The sequence below is a fragment of the Purpureocillium lilacinum genome (genome assembly GCF_023168085.1).
Source record: "Purpureocillium lilacinum CBS 284.36 DNA, scaffold_4, whole genome shotgun sequence".
Taxonomy (NCBI): Eukaryota; Fungi; Ascomycota; class Sordariomycetes; order Hypocreales; family Ophiocordycipitaceae; genus Purpureocillium; species Purpureocillium lilacinum.
This window is the reverse complement of record NW_027072114.1, coordinates 1,587,264-1,607,140: the sequence shown is the minus strand read 5'-3', so window position 1 is coordinate 1,607,140 and position 19,877 is coordinate 1,587,264. Positions and strand designations below refer to the sequence as shown.

General features: G+C 57.7%; 4 protein-coding genes across 4 annotated transcripts; 1 reads left to right on the top strand and 3 right to left on the bottom strand.

The window, feature by feature from the left end:
• Positions 1-769: 769 nt before the first annotated feature.
• On the bottom strand, positions 770-1,914 carry PLICBS_005685 (uncharacterized protein; the record flags this gene model as incomplete). Its single annotated transcript, XM_018319380.2, has 2 exons — positions 770-838; positions 895-1,914. The coding sequence occupies 2 exons, from the start codon at positions 1,912-1,914 to the stop codon at positions 770-772; spliced, it is 1,089 nt and encodes a 362-aa protein (XP_018181854.1).
• A 1,569-nt stretch (positions 1,915-3,483) lies between these two features.
• On the bottom strand, positions 3,484-3,978 carry PLICBS_005684 (18S rRNA pseudouridine methyltransferase; the record flags this gene model as incomplete). The annotated part of the gene is made up of 1 exon (XM_065600781.1): positions 3,484-3,978. The coding sequence occupies one exon, from the start codon at positions 3,976-3,978 to the stop codon at positions 3,484-3,486; it is 495 nt and encodes a 164-aa protein (XP_065456853.1).
• Positions 3,979-5,917: 1,939 nt separating this feature from the next.
• PLICBS_005683 (Golgi transport complex subunit 6) lies at positions 5,918-11,776 on the bottom strand (the record flags this gene model as incomplete). The annotated part of the gene is made up of 7 exons (XM_065600780.1): positions 5,918-6,141; positions 6,202-6,253; positions 7,418-8,287; positions 8,348-8,445; positions 9,511-9,626; positions 9,684-11,410; positions 11,471-11,776. 7 exons carry the CDS (start codon positions 11,774-11,776, stop codon positions 5,918-5,920), a joined length of 3,393 nt encoding a protein of 1,130 aa, XP_065456852.1.
• Positions 11,777-13,313: 1,537 nt separating this feature from the next.
• PLICBS_005682 (autophagy protein atg9) lies at positions 13,314-19,253 on the top strand (the record flags this gene model as incomplete). The annotated part of the gene is made up of 11 exons (XM_018319378.2): positions 13,314-14,008; positions 14,069-14,789; positions 14,876-15,677; positions 17,692-17,788; positions 17,854-17,923; positions 18,040-18,075; positions 18,189-18,321; positions 18,382-18,474; positions 18,554-18,610; positions 18,681-19,152; positions 19,220-19,253. 11 exons carry the CDS (start codon positions 13,314-13,316, stop codon positions 19,251-19,253), a joined length of 3,210 nt encoding a protein of 1,069 aa, XP_018181852.1.
• Between the last annotated feature and the right edge of the window lie 624 nt (positions 19,254-19,877).

The following is a 19,877-nucleotide window of genomic DNA, read 5'->3' as shown; positions in this document are numbered from 1 at the left end:
GGGAACTAGTGGTGGCAGGCACCGTGTGACACTGCCGTTAAACATCAAGCAAGGGCAACTGCATGGGTCGAGTCTACATCGCCCGCGAGAACCACGGTCTCCTCTGACACCATCATCACTTGAGGGAGACGTAGCCACGCCACCTCTCAGAGACACGCGCATAAAAGTTGCGCAGAGCATTCTATTCAGTCCTGCCGGTCTGCCTAGGAAGGTAGACCGTCAACACCCTCACACCGCCGCCGCTGTCAACATGTCGCGAGCTGCCTTCTTGGTGCGCGAATGCCGCCATCACCGGCGTTGAAATCTGCGGCTCCGTTGACTTGCTCTCGTGCCCACACAACTGATGCTATCGCTGGGAGCAATGCTGACCAAATCGTCGTTCCAGTTCACGCTGTTGCTCCCCAGGTTGCTCTCGGGAAGCGGAACTTCCCTGGCAGAGGCGAAGCTGGCAGCTTGGCTCTCCGGTAGAGGAACGTCCCTGCCCGAAAGATACGTCGGTGCCTGGCTTGCGGGCAGTTGGATGTGTCTGGCCGACAAGTAGCTGCCCCGGTGCAGCGAGCCGTGTTCTGACCTCGACCCTCGAGACGCCGAGGGCGCCCGGCTATATGAATGTTCTGTCCGGCGTGATTGGGCCGAGATGTAGCTGGATTGGTCAGGTTCGCATGCCACGCGCTGGCATGACTGCGTCTCCCTTGGTGCATCGGTCTGATGCGACGGGGGACGCGCATAGCTCAGCCTGTCTCGCTCCGCCCCAACCACGGAAGCACGCCTAGACGGAGCCTCGCTGCGGCTTCTTGTACTGGGTGCGCGGCCGTGACCATTCCGCGAGGAGAGCCGACTGCGTGTGTCAAATTCACCGCCTGGTTGGCGAGCAGCAGAGCTCTTCCCATCGACAAAGGTGCCGGCGCGGTTGCTGCCAGTGCTTCTGGCAGCTGCAACGCTTCGCGGCGCCGCCAGTTCAGGGCTCCCACGAGTTGGATGCTTTCCAAATGATGCGATGTCATGTTCGTGCGGCCGAGGCTGTCTAGGCTCCACGCCATGAACCTGCAGGCTTCCCTTCTCGGGGTACGGCAAGGCCTTCCTAGGTGCAACCTTTGGCACGCCGGGGTAGCTACTTGCCTTTGTAGCCTCCATGAGGGCAGGCCGGTCGGGAAAAGTAGCTCTTCGTGGGAGGGTACGAGGGACTTCCGTGTCATGGTGCGTGTTGCGATCCTTGTCCCTCGACACAATCCCGTAGGTCAGCGCGGCGCCTGCGGCCACACCAAGTAGAGCACCGACAACAGTCGATGTGTTGATGAGGGACGAGCCGTGCGTGGCTGCATCCGTCTTGGATGGCGGCGCCGCGGACGCCGGCTGACGCAACGGGGACCTTTGAATGGCGAGGCTTGGTGATGTTGAAGACGGTCCTGGGCGCGGTCTCGTTGCAGACGGTGAGGCATCGGACGAGGCGACGTTATAGTTCCACTCCAGGATCCGCCCGACTTCGCTCGTTGTTGATTGCGTCTTGCGGACAGCTGTGCCGCTATACCGCACGGCGCTGTGCGGACGAGGGTCGGGGTAGACTGCCTCCATGGTGTTGCCGTCCAAGTCGACGACAGTGGCTCTAGCCACGCCGTCCTCAGTCGTTGATGCTTTCTCCTTTGGCAGTGACTGGTCGGGGTTGGCTTTCAGCGCAGATTCGAGGAAAGAGGCCACTGCCAGCCGAGTCGGCGCGGCGAAGACGAGGGAGGACAGCCTGCAGCGGGCCGAAGGTGCCTGGCGGAGCTGCAGAACTGGGTGACCGTCTGCGCCGAAGATGATGGCGCTCGACGCGGCCGGGGCGTCGACGAAGGTGATGCCGAGGGGCTGGAGCACGGCGGCGAAGAAGGACGACGAGGGTGCAAGGTGCGAGACCTCGATGGACGGCAGCACCATTTGTGTGGACGATGCACGCCGCCGCCACAGCGCCCGAGACTCAACCCGCCCACCTTGCAGCAGTAGGTAGGTATGTTAGCTGTGCCCTTGTCGTCCGCACGGCGTGAAAGAGCCAGAGAAGCTGGGCGGCGCGCACCCCTTAGGTATGCAAACCGTTACGGGTACTGGTCAGGGTGATGGTGGCGAGCGAGGCTGCCTCGACGAGACCAGCAGGAGGCGCCCAGGCTGCCCTGGGAAATGAATCAAGTCATACTTGTTGAGCCCGGCGACGACATGCATGTATTATGTATGCATGTACACAGCTGCTCGTCCCTATGGAGCCATGAACAGGCGGCAGGGCCCGAGGGAGCCCGCGGGAGGCACGGGACGACGGGGCTGCCTGCAGAAGCTGCCGCCAGGGTTGGTCGAGGCGGCCCGATGGATGGATGGATGAATGGACAGATGGATGCCGGCTGGGACAGGCCATGCAGGAGCGTCCATGGATGTTGGACGACGAGCCCCGCCTCACGCCTCCCACCGCCTCTCTCTGCATCACACGCCTCCACCACCACACCGCACGACCGCCCGCCTGACGTGACCCAAGCAGGCACGGGCACGCATTCGGAGCCTGACTCCAGCAGCCGGCAGGACGTCATGCTTGCTGTCCCAACACGCAAGTGGAAGCCCCTTGCTGGGCCCAGCGCTCCCGCACCGTTGTCCAGCGTGGGTGCCTACTCTCGCCTCGCCGGTTGACACGTTGCCAATCCAGCTTTCCCAGCACTTGTACGAAGTCAGGTAGCCGAGGCCAGCGCGCCCTCAGGAGTGGAGCGGTCGGGCGGCCTCAGATAAGCGCAGTACTGTGCATCCCGACTGCAGGTGCGAGTCGGGAAAGGGGGAGCAGCCCTGCCTCTCCTCCCTCCTCCTACGGTTGCCGTACTCTTGTTCATAGGTGTTCTGGCCCCTGGCCCCTGGTGGGAGGCACATGCGAGACGACTTGGGTGGTGTGTGGCTCAACCAACATAAATCTCTTGAATTCAACCAAGCCATTTCTGCATCTATACTGCGAGACTTCCTCACAGTCTGCCGCCTCGCTGCCTTTACTTCGTCACCTTGACCGACCATCTCCTGGAGTTTTTGGCCCAGAGGCCCGCATGATGTCTGGCCATATTCTTGTGGTGTGATGGCCACCGCTGCGGCGGGCTCAACTGGCTGTCGGGCTCCGAGTCGCACCGCCCGCGCCGCGCAGGAATTTCTTGAGCGCTCGGCAAGCTGGCGAAAACGGCCTCGGCGTATCCCGACGTCTCCGGCCGCGGCCGGGCTCCTAGCCTGCCTGCACTTCAGGAAACGGCATACACAAGAGTTGAAAGCGTCTTGGACCTGTCGGTTGAACGCCCCGAGTTTTGGTTGTAAAAACAAGCGACAGCGCCAAGCCCAGGCGACCCAAGTCTTTGCCGGATCGTCTCGTGTGGCGGCGATGTTGTATCGCTGCTCAGCGAGGCGATCCAGGCTTTCGCCTTGGCTCTCACCTGTCCCCTTGCCGCCCTCTAGGACTGCCAGTCCTCAAACCCGTTCCGGGTTGGTAGGCACGGCCTAAAGAATGTCCCAGACATCCTCTGCCGCGTGGCAGAACTTGCTGCAAGCAACACTAGCTGAAAGGGAATAGTTGCTGATGGAAATCTTTTCATCGACCATGGAATCCGCGAAATTGTCGGCGCCCTTGGCCATGGCTCCCACAAAGACGCAGATGCTCTCCTTTGTTCCGACGGTCTCAACGTATTCACGAACACGAACCAGCGGCGCATCGAAGCTCAATGTTACCTTGCGGCAGTTTGGGGGGAGGTGGTCAGTAATAGGGTTCTGGATCACACGCAGCAGCTTTTCGTTGGAGTTGGTAGATCGGATGGACAAGCGATGGAGCAGCTGTACCATAAGACCGGCGAATCGCTTGAACGTGCGCGGGATGCGGACCGAAGGCGATACCTCAATGAGGACACCCTTTGCCGTGTGGATATATATCTGAAGCTTGCCGGCCTTGTTGATGGGCGAGTCCAGGAGGGTTAACAGACACTGCTCATTGGTCAGCATTGTTGCGACTTATCAAGCAAGCGTTCCCGACGAAGGGCCAGCACCTGATGGGTGATGTCGGGGCGAGCGTCGCTGATGTCCCTATTCATCTTGCGCATCACCCCGATGTGTTCATCGCTGTTGAGGAGCGAGTACTTGTCCTCGCGGTGGACACCCGTGCGACTAGCGCTTCCATGTGAGGCCTTGTACGTTTCAAGACTTGCATTCGATAGCACGACGATGAGACGCTGCGAGTCCTTGTCGGCGGGCGGGATGGGGGTGTTCTGTTCCGCCACGAGTTGAGGAAGTGCTGGAGGAGGAAGCGATTGCGTCCCTAGGTGGCGGATGGCGGGGCCGTCGGTCAGCGGATGCCATTGCGAACTACTGATGAGGTAGTTCAGGAACGAATTTGCAATGTCTTACTAGGTCGCTTTACTCCAGCACGGCGATCCGGAGACGACATTATCAAGAGTGGTTGCGATTGGTCCGCGAAGTCGATCGACGGATGAGGCAGATTGGAATGAGGGGTTTCGGAGCGTCTACTGACGGGCCTCTGGTGTTAATACTCAGGCTCAGGCTTGTCAGACGGCGGCTTGATGTGACCTACCTTGTGGAGATGTAAGCAGTTGCAAGCTTGAGGAGGTGGTTCGTGTTGGCCTGAGAACAAGCGACGGAGTGATCGACTTCGGGAGCTGAATCGTTGACTGGACCCTTGTGCAGAAAGTTATCGCGGCGGCACGTGGCAGAGTCTTCTCTGTTTCCACACTAGAGTCTGGGTATTTCGGAGTACGACTATTTACGAGCCAACTCCACGATTACATAACAAGGCGGTGAACATTGTCCCGGCAGAATTTTATCGCACTGCATTCTTCTGGTACATGCTCTGTGACTTGTCTGCAGCGCAGGTAAATCCGGGAGCCCATATTCTCGCGACCATCCAGCAGCAGCGCTCAAACGCACAGAAAGCGACGACAACTACGGCAGGTTTTCATTCTCATAAGTGGCGCGATCGGGTCGCAAAGTCATGAGACGAACGAGTAACTAGCCCTGGACTCGGCTCGATCACCAGTCACGATCCCACGAAACCGTGCCGCCCTTGGTTTTCCTCTGTACTCGAGCTGTCACGGCGCCGGGCTCGGACAACGAACATGGCGTCCCAAGTAGCCAAAGCTGCGCGCCGTGTAACGCATGAGCTCCATGGCGTCGTCGTTTCCGCTGGCCTCATGCAAAAGACTGTCAAGGTGCGAGTGGGTGGCCAGAAATGGAATAAAATTGTCAACAAGGTAAGGCCATGATTTGACACCACTTCACCCTTCCCGGGGCCACAAGCAACTGATTATCTCGTGCGAATCTTCAGTGGTTTGCCGATCCAAAACACTACCTTGTACACGACCCGAACTCGTCCCTCAGGACTGGCGACGTCGTCTCTATCGCCCCGGGATGGCCGACCTCGAAGAACAAGAGACATGTTATTAAGCAAATCATTGCTCCGTTCGGCTCTCCCATCGACCAACGCCCACCTGTACCGACTTTGGAAGAGCGTATAGCCGATCGCGAGGCCAAGAAGGCAGACAAAGACGAGCGCAGGGCTGCAAGAAGGGCAGCCGACGAAGATTCCATGAGAGCAAAGAGACTCTCACAAAAGGGTGGGCGACATGCCCCTCGGGAATTGTGATACCAAATGTAAAATAGTTCAACCGCAGAAGACAGGCCTAGGGCAAGCCACCTCATATCCACAGCAGACACGGAAGACCGGCCGCTTGCTGGAACTGCCGGTCTTACTTGCCCTGGAACTGCCGATGCGTACGGCTTTCGCCTCGTCGTACTTTTCTCTGTTGGTTAACCAAGTCACACACATGTAGCCTATAACTGCTACACGCTACATGTATCGCCAGTACCCGTGAGACTCCGATGGTCTGACACTGACGAGGTCTATACTCCGCGCAGGCTTTGTTTCGGCCTAGCCTCCCCTCTCCCCGAACTCCCGGGCCCAATCTTCATACTCTTTCAACCCAGCCTTGCCAACGCTGGGGCGAATCGTCCCGAGGCTTGCCTTGAAGTCGTCCAGCATTATGGGTCTGATCTGGTCCATAGTCATATGCAGAAGGGCTTCTCCAAGCGACCGAAGCGGACCCATAGCTGCGTCCTTTGCCAGAGCTGTGATGTCGGATCCGGAGAAGCCTGCTGCCCGTCAGTTAAAAATCGCTACGTGACCATTGGCCACGAGGGGTATGAAGACTATACCTTCAGTCAGCTGCACCAGTTCCTTGATGTCGGCGGATGACAGGCTATGCTTCTGTTGGCCAAGTAAGGTGCGAAGCTGTGTCTCCCGCGTGTGAGGCTCCGGAAGCGGTATGTACTGGCGGCGGACGAATCGCCTTCTTGCAGCCTCATCAATGGCCCAAGGAAGATTCGTGGCGGCCAATACTAAAACTCTATTGGCATCACCTCGCTGTTTGTCTCTCTCAGTTGTTTCACGTCCGGCAGCCGCTCGCTGGAGATCGCTCCATTGGATAAGAAACTCGGTCTTGATTCGCCTCGTCGCTTCATGTTCGCCAGACCCCGACCGCTGTGACAGGAGTGAGTCGATCTCGTCGACGAAGATGATGCTTGGGGCAAGCGCCCGCGCAAGGCCAAAAAGGGCTCGGACAAGTTTCTCGGACTCGCCCAAGTACTTGCTTGTGAGGCTGCTTGCAGATATAGAGAAGAATGTCGACTTCGACTCTGTGGCTACTGCACGAGCCAGCATCGTCTTCCCGGTGCCAGGCGGCCCAAAGAGCAGCATTCCACGAGCCGGCTCGCGAAGCCCCATGAATAGGTCGGGCCTCAAAAAGGGGTAGACCACGGTCTCTCGCAACGCATTCTTTGCAATTTCCAAACCAGCAATGTCTCCCCAGCGAACCTCATCGCCGTGCACAATAATGTCATTTAAAATTTGTTTTGCTGCCGCCTCATCGACGCCCGGTGGCAAGTTCTTCAGAATGGCGGCCTTCCTCCTCTTCCAAGCCGAGTCAGTGGAGCTCTCGTTTCCTGATTCTCGATCTGACGAGGTGTCGCGAGGAAGCAGTTTGGCGCCCGCCGCGTTGCGTTCCGCTGTCCTGGCTTGGGTGACAGCGGCCTCCAGCTCGTCGTTCGATGTACTTGATATAGAAGCATGCCGGTTCTTTGGTGGCTGACGCCGTCGCGCGCGATCTTCATTATTCGTACGAGGCTGTGGCGGTTTAACCGGTCGTCTGGCAATAGCTTTGCCGCGGGCTCTTGTTTCTGATGTATCCCTCTTGTCTGACTCCCCCGAGTCTTCCGCACCCCCGGAGCTGCTGGATCGGTGACGCCTTTGGGGTTTCCCTGGCGAAGCTATCGTGGCCGAGTGCTTTGAAGGCACCGGACGGCCTGACGATTGTTGGTCCACAGGATGGGGGTCCTGGGCTGACGAGTTCAACGCACTGGATGCTGCACTTACGGACAGCAGCGACGGCCGACCACGTGAGTATTCGTCAGAATGTCTAGGCGTGCCAATGGCTTGGGATCCGTTAGAAAAGTGATCGGGGTCGCGCGGTGTGACCAAGCGTCGAGAGTGGCTATCCCACTGGAAGTTTTGGGAAGGTCCGGGCCGAGGAAGGCCGTCGGAGGACTTGCGTGGAGAAAGGAACTGGCTGGCCGTGGCACCATCACTCGACGGTTTGAGGGCTCGTTCCCTCGAGCCAAGGGCCGTCCACGCGAGTGTGGCAGCTTTGCTGGGGCCCTCTGCGATAGGCTTCGGTGATATGCGTGCCGTCTTTTGGGGCTTTTCACCCATCCTACCAGACCGCAATGTAGTCCTCATGGTGTGCTTTTCCGGGCTGGGGGAACGGACGGCCTTGTCCGGGCGCGGAGGCAGCTTCGGCGAGTTGGTTCTGTGCAAATCGTTGTTTGACGACGAGGGGCCCAGGCGAGCACCGACGCTTGCACTCAAGCCGACCTCTGACGATGTCCGGGCAGGTAGCGAGGGCCTGCTGGGGATTGAGGGGCGCGAGAGTTCCGAATAGGTCACGGCGGGTATGGTGCCCTGGCCGATGGAGCCCTTGGTGCGGTCGACGGGACGATATGGCTCGGGGGGCGTCTTGGAGAGCCTGGTACCTGGGGACGGGGATGCTCCCTCGCTCCGTGACGCTCGGAGCGCCTCGAGAAGGTCGATTCTCTCCTTGCATTGCAGCTCCAGCTCGCGAAGGGCGTCGACGAGGGCCCTCTCGGTGTCCGTCTGCGGACCGTAGCCTGGCGCTGCCTTGGCGCGGTGCTCGTAGATTTGCTCGAGCGCACTCCTCCAGTGGCGCATCGCCTCGATCTCATCGCCCTGTGGTTCAACAAAACGTCAGTTGAAGACGGCGCCGGGGACGGGCAGCCTGGCACAAACCTGGCTTTCATAGTAGACGGCAGTCGAACAGCTGAGATAGCTGTCGTCATACGTCTTCTGGAGGACGGTGAAGGCCTTGTTGCGCAACATGGCCTTCACTGCAGATTCATAGCCGTGCGTGGGATCATGTGTTGTCGTCGTAATTCTTTGGCCGAGGACGGGACGAGGGCAGCCGGGGACGAGCGGCTGTGGTGTACGAGTCTTGGCGCAGCTGGTGGCTCTGACGTCGACGCCCACATGTGTGCTGGTGCCGACGCGTGTGGTATAGCGAGTGGAGGTACCTGGGCCGCCCGATCGCAGTGCCTACAGCGCGGTTCAGATGTGGGCGCCGCAGGCGACCGATAGCGAGACACGGATCCTGCCCGGTGCCGCGCAGACCGCCCAAGCTGAGGCACCGTCCCGGCATGGAACGGGTACCCCGCTAATACCAGCCGCGCCGCGCCGCCATAGATAAGTACCTCTAATAAGGTGCCCAGTGGATGACGCCGCTGCACTGAGGTGAGGTAATACCTGCTGCCCGGGCTGGTACTTTGGGCGCCACCAAGTGCCTCACAGAGGTTCTCAGGATCCATTCCAGGTTCCATCCCATGGAGTCTTGGAACTTCCTTCTCCAGGGCAAAGCTGAGCCCCCCAGTGAGGTAAGGCGGGGCTGACCGGAGGCTACCTACGAAGTACGAGACAGCATCAGCGGACAAGAAACATTCCATGGAGCCTGTCTTCCCAGCCCGCCTGCAAGTCCAACTACCGGGACCCCCGCGGGTACCGTGGCATGCTCAAGGTATTAATTCTAGTCCTATTCTAGCAGTTGCGCAGGTGTCGTCTATCATGGCAATTGATCTCATCCTCCCCTGCGCACACTACACAAGGTTTCGGGGTCCCGAATGTCTGTGACTGTAAATCTTAGAAAGCTTCCTCGACTGTTCCGAACTTTACTGACCGCAAATTGGCTCCGTGACCCGACCAAGAAGCCTCGAGGCCTGGCTTGCCAGTTCCTGCGGGCACCTGTTGGGTTAGCGAGTCTCCTCCCCTACAGCACGCCTTAAACGGCACAGCGTATCTTGGCCACTTTGGATGATTGCGGGCGCAGCGACGGATTTCACGGAGCCAAAGGACAAAGCTAGGGTAAGCCTACAAGTCAAGTCCTGTTCACGTTGCCGACGCACCTCGCACGTAAATGGGCTTGTGGATCGTGACGTGGTGCACGCTATACGCATTCAAGCTCAAGATGACTATGCTGGGGAAGGCTAGGCCCAGCATAGCTGACACGCGGGTTCTCTTGCTCCATGATCAAGACAGTAGTACCCGCATCTCAGCCGTTGTGCGAGGAAACACTGACCTGAGCCCAAGCTCATCCGCTCCTTGCGACACATCCCGATCGTCAATCTTTTCAATTTCCAGCTCCAAATCTCTGAAATCGCGGCAGAATCGACTCGCGGCTTCCTCTGTGGCATGCCGAGCCAGCGTCGTATCCTGAAGTCGCTTCAGTCTCTCCATTGCGTCCATCATCGCCGATGGCAGGAAATCGTCCAGTTGCTGGCTTGCCCGCGCGAGTGCGTCTTTGGTCAGATGCTTCGCCCCGCTCTCAAAACGTCCCTCCCCGCGGCTACCTAGCAAAGGCCCAAGCCCCGAGCTGGTGCAGAAGAAGAGATGTTGGTCGCCAACAAGGTCTTCTAACTCGTGCTCTATGCTCTGTCGGAGGCGAGTCGCACGCTGCTTGGTGAAGTCAAATACCTCGAGACACTTGATTGCGGCACGCCTGCAGTTTATCAGGAATATTGCGTCACCCGGTGCCTGGAGTGGGCGCGCCATATTCTCACAGCCAGCCAAGAAAGGCTCAAAAGCTTCGGCTAAGACGTCTTTGAAATCACTCTCGCGATCCTCCGCGGCAGACAAAGAGGATTCGTATGTCTTCATGATCGTACCCAACTGCCTCAGCGCATCAGAGAGGAACGCCGGAGGTCCAAGATCGGGTGGCGCGTGTTGGAACTCCCCTTGCAGGGCAGCGATGTGGTCCCTGACCAGCGAGCGATACTGTCGTAGAGCTTCTTCCTCGAGGCTGGCGGCGCAGTCAACGAGGCCGGCCTTGGGTCCCAGAAGCTTGTGGAACGTAATTCGGTAGAATTTGATGAGCATGGCCAGCTTGTAGGCGGTGATGGTCTCCTCATTGGATCGAATGACCTGCTCAACGCGTTGTCGAAGTGCCCTCGCCGCACCGGCCACATTTCGATCGACCAGATCTCCCAGAGCCTTGAGTGCGTTGAAGTCGTCCTGATTCTCGTCGTCATCTTCTATCACAAGACGCCAGATTTCAGCGTCCCGTCCAGATCTGAGACCTTCGGCAAGTTCATCCCCTTCGGCGACGAACAAAACCTCGAGAGCTTCGCGCTCACTAACAGTAGCAGAATGAACCCAAGCAAGCATGTCGCCAACGTAGCGAAGGGGATCGTGGGCTGTCAAATCAATGGGCTTTATAGACGGCTCCTCCGCCCCGGAAGCGTTGGTGCCAGTCAACGCGACCTGGAACGAATCTGACAAGATGCGATCTCGGGCCTCGGCAAAGAAATCCAGGCAATTCTGGAACAGAGATGGTCGTCCAGCCAGAACGCGAAGTGCCCTCCTGATGGAGGTGTTCATCTGCGGATTCTCCAAGTTCAGTGTCTTGAACTCCCGCTGGACCCATTTGTATAGCTTTTGGAAGCCGAAGTTGATGTTCTTAGAAGACTGTTCCATTAAATCCGAGCCGAGTGTCTGCCGTTCGAAGCCGAGCAAGATTTCGCAGTTCTGACTTATACTTTTTGCCTTTGAGAGAGCATCGAAGAACCTGTCATCTACTGGCTCAGCAGTTGACGTCAATGAGGCGACCTCGTCATCCGACATCAAGAAGTGGTCCTTGAATGTGGCAAGTACTCGCTGCTTTGTCTCCACCTGCTCCCGCTGCTCGAGTAGCGATGCAGACTCCAGCATGGCGGGAGAGGTCTCTTTGTGGGCGTCGAGAACCTCATTCTTCATTTTGTCATATCCGGCATTCAGTTTTCCTAGTGTTGTCCGTATCTGACGCAGTTGCTAGGTAGGCTGTCAGAACAAATGCAACCATGACCGCATACTTGGGTGGAGTGCACTCACGTCGGCGACTCGCCCGAATTCATCAACGATAAGGCTGTTGCTAGAAATGACCTCCTTGTGAACATCTAGTCGAATGCGGCGCCTCGTTCTGGCATCGTTGCCAACGCCGCGCTCATCGAGTAGAGCCAGTGCTTCGCGAAAGTCTGCATCGGAATACGAGGTAGACAAGACGGTTGACAGCTTGGTCGTAAGAGGATTGTTGCCTCTGGATGATGAAGGTGTCGGGTGTGACACCGGCGAGAGAGTCCCTGGGCCGGATGTGCCCTGGGTGAAGCCGTCGAGGGCCAAGTACGAGTCGAGAGCCATGGTCTAACGAGTGTCTTCTGGCGGGATGGCCCGGTTACTGTGTCCGCGGAAGCCTGGTCTTGCGCTGGCAAGAGCATACGGTGTGAGATGTGAGCCCAGATGCCAGGGTAGAGTGTTGTTTGCTAGTGGAGGCTGCCGCATTGAGTGAGGTTTTGGGCGAGAGAAACGTAGGAAGCACGGTCTGGGGCCACCCAGAGCTTCGCCACAGAGAGTGGCTCAGTAGCCAACTATTACCAAATTACCTTTAGTATTGATCAATCAGTTGGGATTCGCCAAGCATACCTTGGGTTGGCTGCATGTCAGGGGCGGGAATGCTCTCGAGGTGAAGATGCGTGGATGGTACTGAGCTCGTAACCGTGGCGTGGCAAGATGTGAAATCGAAGGATACCTACTCCGTACATAATAGGTAGGTACCTTACCTGGAGTCTCAGGTACTTTAACCCTGAGTAGGTACCTAGTAATACCTAAGCCAGTATTTTGATGGGCCGGGTCTTGCAGCCACTCCACAGACATGTACCTAGTACCTACCAGTATCTGTGCCAGATTGCCTGTGGTTCGCTACTTACCTAGGTACCTACTTAGTACCTAGTAACTACCTTAAATGCCTTCAGCGAGGCACTGCCTACAGTACTAGGTACCTAGTACCTCGCAGGTAAGGTGTAAAGAATTTGGCAATGTTGGAGCTTTCGGTGCCCGCCAGTAGCACCTGTGCAAGTTCCGCGAACCTCTATCCTCTGCCGCAACATCCGTGGGTGCATTCAGGTTTCTTTTTTTGTTTTGTTTTTTGGCCCCTGCAATGACTACTTGATGCCGCAAGCTGTGTTTGCGGCAAACCGTCGTACCAGGCGTGTGGCCCACGCTAGTAACCTGAAAGTCATCCGCTGGAGCTCCCCTCCCTCCAGGCACCCCACGGTCGCACGTTGTGGGTCCCGACGCGCCTGACCCCAGGCTCTCGGAGGTAGTAGTCACCTGCTGTCGTCATTCGCTCAGGCCGGCAGCTCGACCATGTGACGTGGACTTCACTGCTATAGTTTCCCAGTACTTGCTGCCTTTGCCTCGCCAACCTGACTTCTTCTTTATCCATTCTATATACTGTTGCTGCCGTATCTCAAGGTGACATAGGACTGGGGACGACCGCTGACCATCAGAATACCGATTCCCGGCGATTTTGAGGCAGCTCTCTAAACCCTGGGCTGGAGGCTGGCGAAGCGACGGCTCTGCATTGTGCAGCTCGACCATCTGCCTGGACCGAACCCTACCATCCCCGCCTGCTGCTCTCTCACGACGGGTGGCCATCTCTTTCAAGCCGCTCGCTTGTGTATGCGCGACAACCGACTGATGGCGTCTCATTCTCGCTGACGACTGCCTCGCTATCGTGTCCGCGCCCACAGACGCGCGGACGTCTGGCTCTCTGCGACAACGCCTCGTCCACAAGCATCGACTGTCCTTGCGCGTCTGTGCTGCCCCCACGCCATCCAGCAGACGAGGCGCTCACAAGTAGCGCTGGAACGACGTACGACCGAGGTACCGGTTTGGCATGGCGTCAAATCTATTCAGCCGCTTCACTCCGCCCTCTGGAACGGCTCGGTCCTTCTACGAAGAGCTGCGAGCCCATGACGAAACCGGTGACGATGGTGATGGCAGTCGCGACTTAGAAGAGGGCAATGGCCTCAACGTCGACGAAGAAAATCTCCGACATCAGTTTCACGGTCTCGGGGCCGAAGGGCTCAATCCCGGCGATAGCCGCATGACCGTCGACAGCGCTACTGTGTACGGCGCTGACCAGCTGGGCAAGGCAACGAGAGAACATCCCGTTCGGAGTGGAAACGCGGGGCACTGGTTTCCGCACGAAGAAGACCCCGACAACGACGTGCCGGAATCACTGTTGGTCGAGCCCAACGAAGCTGCAACGGCGCGAAGAACGGATGACGAGCGGTCCGACCGCCCATCGCCGACACGAAACCCACACACAGCGAACCGTAGCGGGCGATCACAGATGCTGTGGGATGCCGCGACTGCGCAGCAGCGTCTCCACCGAGAAGATGGCTACCGCCGTGCGCCAGCTCAGCCCAGAAGGTCTGGCCCTGCCGCGTTTGCTGGCGGTAGGCGGGAAAGGGCGCTGTGGCGATGGGTCAACACTTCGAACCTCGACAGCTTCATGCGGGACGTGTACGACTACTATGAAGGCGGCGGACTGCTGTGCATTCTGTGTGCGAATGCTCTGTGGCTTCTGTCAGTCCCAAGGCTAAAAACCAGCTCTGAGTTAAGGTGCCATGTACTGACTCTTGGCAGGGAAACGCTGTTCGTTGCAGTGCTGCTGACGTTCCTCAGCCAATGTGTCGATTACAGCAAGGTTCCTCACAGTAAATCGTTAAGTCAAGTCGTGATTCCGCAGTGCACGCGCAATATGTCCGGCGTGTGGAATCTCGGCATCTGGCTATACTCCTTCTTTTTTATCTGGAAGTCAGTACAGTACTTCTTCGAAATCCGCCGGCTCATCTACGTTCGCGATTTCTACGTACACCTTCTGGAGATACCTGAGCCGGATATGCAAACTGTTTCCTGGCAAGATGTGGTCGCCAGGATAATGACCCTCCGGGACCAGAACCCCAAGACGGCCACAAACATCCCTTCGAACCTGCGTCGATATATTGGGAGCCAGTCCAAAGAGAGACTCGATGCTCACGACATAGCGAACCGATTAATGCGGAAGGACAACTATCTCATCGCGATGATAAACAAGGATATACTCAACTTGTCGCTCCCATTGCCGTTTCTACGAGGAAGGCAGCTATTTTCGAAGACGATGGAGTGGTATCTGCACTACGGTATCTTGGACATGGCTTTCAACGAGCGTGGCCAGGTCCGTCAGGACTTCCTTCGAGCTGATCGAAGGGGCATCCTCAGCCAGAAGCTGAAGCAAAGGCTGTACTTTGCTGGTTTTCTTAACCTCATATTCGCACCAGTCGTGCTCGCGTACGTGGTGATAGTGTATTTCTTCACGTACTATCATGTAAGCTGCGTGCTTGCCCGCCGGCATAATCCCCCAGATGCTGCGATGCCACCCTCGCTCGAGAACAAAGCTTACTTGGTTGGCAGGAGTACCAAAAAGACCCGAAGCTGGCAACCGCACGGAAATACACTGCTCTCGCTGAATGGAAATTTAGAGAGTTCAACGAGTTGCCTCACATATTTTATGAGAGACTCCACATGTCGTTCCCGTTTGCGACGCGGTACATTGATCAATTTCCAAAGCGCATGACGGAGGAGATCGCCAGAAGCATCGCTTTCATGTCCGGGGCGATAATGGCGGTATTGGCCGTTTGCACAGTCCTCGACTCCGAGCTATTCCTTGGCTTTGAAATAACCAAGGATAGGACGGTGCTCTTCTACCTGGGAGTGTTTGGGGGTATCTGGGCCCTGACCAGAGGCATGGTCTCGGAAGAGACGAGCGTCTTCAACCCAGAGTACGCTCTGCGGAACGTCATCGAGTACACACATTACATGCCCGACCACTGGCGCGGTCGCCTGCACAGTTTCGAGGTGAAGCAAGAATTCTCGGAATTGTACAAGATGAAGGTCGTGATATTCCTGGAGGAAGTGATGGGCATTATTACAACGCCCATGCTGCTACTCTTCTCGCTCCCGAAATGTAGCGAGCAAATTGTCGACTTCTTCCGCGAGTTCACCATCCACGTGGACGGACTGGGGTACGTGTGTTCTTTTGCGGTCTTTGACTTCAGGAGAGGGGTTGGGAATACCGGCCAGCAAGGCCCCGGACAGGACGTGCGGGAGGACTACTATTCCACCAAGCACGGCAAGATGGCCGCCTCATACTATGGATTCCTCGACAACTACGTCATTAATCCGAAGACGGGTATCCCCGGGCACATGCCGCCAGGTATGCGCCAACAATTCCACCCTCCGCCGACCTTCCCCAGTCTCAACTCACCGACACTCGCCGCCGATATACAAGGATCATCGCCAAACCGCCCAGCAGAATCTGGTCGCACCCGCACGAGAGTGGCGGGGGCAGGGGCAGGGGCAGGAGCAGGAACAGGAACGTCGCGCGCGTCGCGCCTGGGAATGGGCATAGCACAACCGTCACCGATGGCATCAGTACTTCTAGACCCTCATCACCAGCCCGGATTTGGCGCAAGGAGCCAACATCGACCCAGGGCTTCCCGGCAGGGTCATCGAATGGACAGCCAGATCATCGAGGAAAGTCTCGAGGATGGTGAAGCAGGCTCTGTGCCCGGGAGGTCAGAAGACTCGTATGAGGGCGATGGGATGCTAGGTGAATCCGCATGGGAGACCTCACCCGGCAAAGGGCTGAGCCGGGAAAACAGTGCGGCCAATGCCGAAGAGCTTGACGAGGGAGTACTGGGCCTCCTGTACCAACTGCGACAGACGCAGCACAATCGGCGCGGAGGCGTTGTCTGATGGCAGGCCGCGAATGGGAGCCGCTGCAGCCCGATGCCGCAATATGTGTTGAATGTAGGAGCACCGGGAACTTCTCTTGTGTCATGCCAAACGGCATATCCGCTTCCGACGGAGACGTGCCTTTCCGTACGGAAGCAGACAAACCGGCATACGAGGTGGAAGCTTCTATAGCAGCGTTTGGATAACGTTTGCTATTCGGGTTGTCTACGAGCTCTACTTAAGAGAGAGACTCTTCTGTAGTCTGGCTAGCTCTTCATGCAGATTAGCCACAATCAACAATATGCGGCCTTGACGAAAGGGTCCTGCACGATAGCATCCGATTCGCTTGCCGGGCTCCTAGAGGCGGCGTGGACAAAGAGTAGGACCGAAGTGAAGCAAGGCCATCAAACCCAGGACTCAAGTCGGCGCACGAGGCCCTCGTCATTTCTGAGGCGACATGCGACGGCCATGGGAGGGTCGTGAGGAAGGCCGAATAGACTCCGAGCTGTTGTCGGCTGGTCGGTGATACGATGACGAGCGTGGATTAGAGCCCTTGGGGTCCTCTCTGACTGGGGGTCGACTAGCCCCTGAACGAGGCGGCAGAATACCACTACCATCACATCACTGCAGCTTATCTCAAAGGTGCACTGTCGTGCGGGTGATGCACAGATCTAGTCGCTGACTGAACTCATCGCACATGTCCCAGTCGTGCCCACGCCTCGTGCCAGTGGCGTCTTGCGGCGGCGCGTACACAGGTGTTAGGTACCGAGAAGGGATCCAGAGCCAGAGATGGGAATCCCGCAGCGGCCGGGAGGGGGGCTTGCACTCTCGGCACATGCGGCTTGACGGGCGCCTGTCTGGACACTGTGCGCGGACACCGACGGCGCTTGTCTGTCCCGCGCCGAGCAGGCCGGGTAGCGTGGGAGCGCGCCACGGCCCAAAGCCACAGCGACTTCGCGGCGCTAAGTGAGGGGCCCTTCAGGGCGCCCGACGGGCTGTTTGCCCCAGGCAGGGCGCCATAGGTGCCTGCCGCCAAGCCACCAGCCCAGTGTAGACCAGCAGCAGCTTCACACTGTCCCAGACACTCTGGCGCCGGCCGGACTCCGAGGCCGTGAACGGAGCGCCGCGACGGGAAATTTTTGTCTGCCATCCCAGCAGACATCATCATCGACTTCGCCGAGGTGCATCATCCCGCGCCCTTCCTCCACATTGCGACGGCACGACTCGACTCCTCATCCCGCCCTCGACCATCGCAATCCCCTGCAGTCCGCGCCGACGTCGACACGACGAATTGACATTAACGCCTCCGAGCGTACGAACCGACCTCCCTCCGCGGCTGGTCCTCGGCCTCGCCACAGGCGCCCGCGTCGACAGCTTTCCTCGCCGCACTGCTGCTCCTGCGTTTTCCAGCCGTCCACGGCCACGAACAGCGCCCAGCGCCCCCGGCGTAGCCAAATCCCCACGAACTCGCGTGGCTTGAGCCGCCGCCGCAGTCACCCTGGCTGCTCTCGAACCCAAGGCCTTCGGCAGAGCTTCTGAAGCTGTGGCCGAAATGGCCCAGCCAAGTGCCGAGCCGGTCGAGGACTATGAGTGAGCCTCTCCATCCTGCTCACAGCCTCATGCGTTTGCACCGCTCTGACAAACTTGCCTGGCAGCTACGAATCGCTCCCTCCCAACTTCTCCCTGCTCCAGAACATGGCGGCGGGGGCCTTCGCTGGCATTGCTGTATGTAACTCATGGCCTCGCATGCTTACTCCTTTCTGAGCGGTGCAGGAGTCAACCGAGCTTGGACAGACGCCGCTGTTCCTCCTCGCCGCAGTTTGACTGACCCGACATCTTAGGAGCACACCGCCATGTATCCCGTCGATGCGATAAAGGTACCGTTGCCGTCAGCTCCCTGCAGCCCTTGGCTCTATCACGTGTCATGAGCTACTATGTTCTGCCTATCCTGGTTTTGGTGCATCTCTTGTTGACCAGATGTTCCCGTTAGACCCGAATGCAAGTCCTCAATCCCAACACGACAACGGCATACACAGGCGTTCTGCGCAGCACCTATCAAATAGCATCGGGCGAGGGCTTCTTTAGCTTGTGGCGAGGCATGTCCAGTGTCATCGTTGGAGCCGGTAAGCTACCGCAATATCAATTCGCTCTCCTGTTTCAGTCTCTGATCTCAACGATTGCAGGCCCAGCACACGCTGTCTACTTTGCTACGTACGAAGCTGTCAAGCACGCCATGGGAGGCAACCAGGCGGGAGTTCATCATCCTCTGGCAGCGGGTAGGTCCTATCGTTCTTCTCTCCGAGCTTATCATGCTTGAAAGTCGACCATTCGGCCTAACGATCACTACCACCACAGCTACCAGCGGAGCTGCCGCAACCATCGCCAGCGATGCCTTTATGAATCCTTTCGATGGTATGTAGCAAAATCGCCGAATGACATGCATTACTCGGGTGGGTGAAAGCTAATGCCAAGAACCACTCAGTCATCAAGCAGCGCATGCAGATTCAAAATTCGAGCAAAATGTACCGGTCGATGGTCGACTGCGCCAAGTATGTCTACAAAAATGAGGGCATTGGCGCTTTTTATATCTCGTATCCGACCACGCTTTCCATGACCGTACCCTTCACCGCACTCCAGTTCTTGGCCTATGAGTCCATCTCGACTGCCATGAACCCGCAGAAGAATTACGACCCCATGACTCACTGTCTGGCTGGAGCTGTCGCAGGAGGCTTTGCCGCTGGTCTCACAACGCCGATGGATGTGATCAAGACGATATTACAGACCAAGGGCACGTCTTCGGACCCTCAGGTCCGGAATGTCAACAGCTTTCTCGGCGGCTGCCAGCTTCTGTACCGGCGGGAGGGCTTCCGTGGCTTCTTCAAGGGTGTTCGTCCCCGGGTCGTCACAACCATGCCCAGCACAGCCATCTGCTGGTCGGCATATGAGTTTTCAAAGTATGTTACGCTTGTTGCGAGTGGCGGTCGCCGTGTCCCGAGACAGCCTCTGACTGACATCTTGTAGGGCGTACTTCATCAAGCGCAATGACACGCTGTGAGTGTGTGGAGGAGAATTACCAGGGGTCGATCGAGCCAGCGAATCAATTCGCCAATTCGGCCTGCGCAGTGACCTAGATCGAGCCGGCAGGCGAAAGAGACCATTTACCTACCTTTTATCCAGTGTTTTACATATCGACCTTTAACCATTTTGACGAACGGCACCTGGCGAAGGAGCCTTGTGGTCTCGGGCAAGCGGGGAAGGGGAGTCTTCACCGCAGCGGGAATGTATATAGAATGTCGGAACACAGCGGCGGGGTCATGGGGAGGACGCGGTGGCAGCGGCAGCGGCAGGTCGCTTGCGGATTAAGAGGCGTGGGCGAATTGTTGGAAATAGCCGTGTTCACATATAAGCGGCGGCGCGATCAACCCCTTGCTTGGGCGGCTGTTCTGTATTTCGATCTCGACTTAAGCCGTGTCGCGCTTTGCATGTCCACATCGACCACGTATTTCAATGGCACCTTGCCTGGTCTCACACACAGGGTCACTGTTCCTGGCCTGGTTTACAACCAGCAGACGTGCAAGAGCTGAAATCGTCGCGGAGATGGCCCGAGGCCCGGCGCGTTGGTTTAGTATTCCTCGCCTAAAGGGACGACGCCCCAATCAAAAAAAAAAAAAAAAAAAAA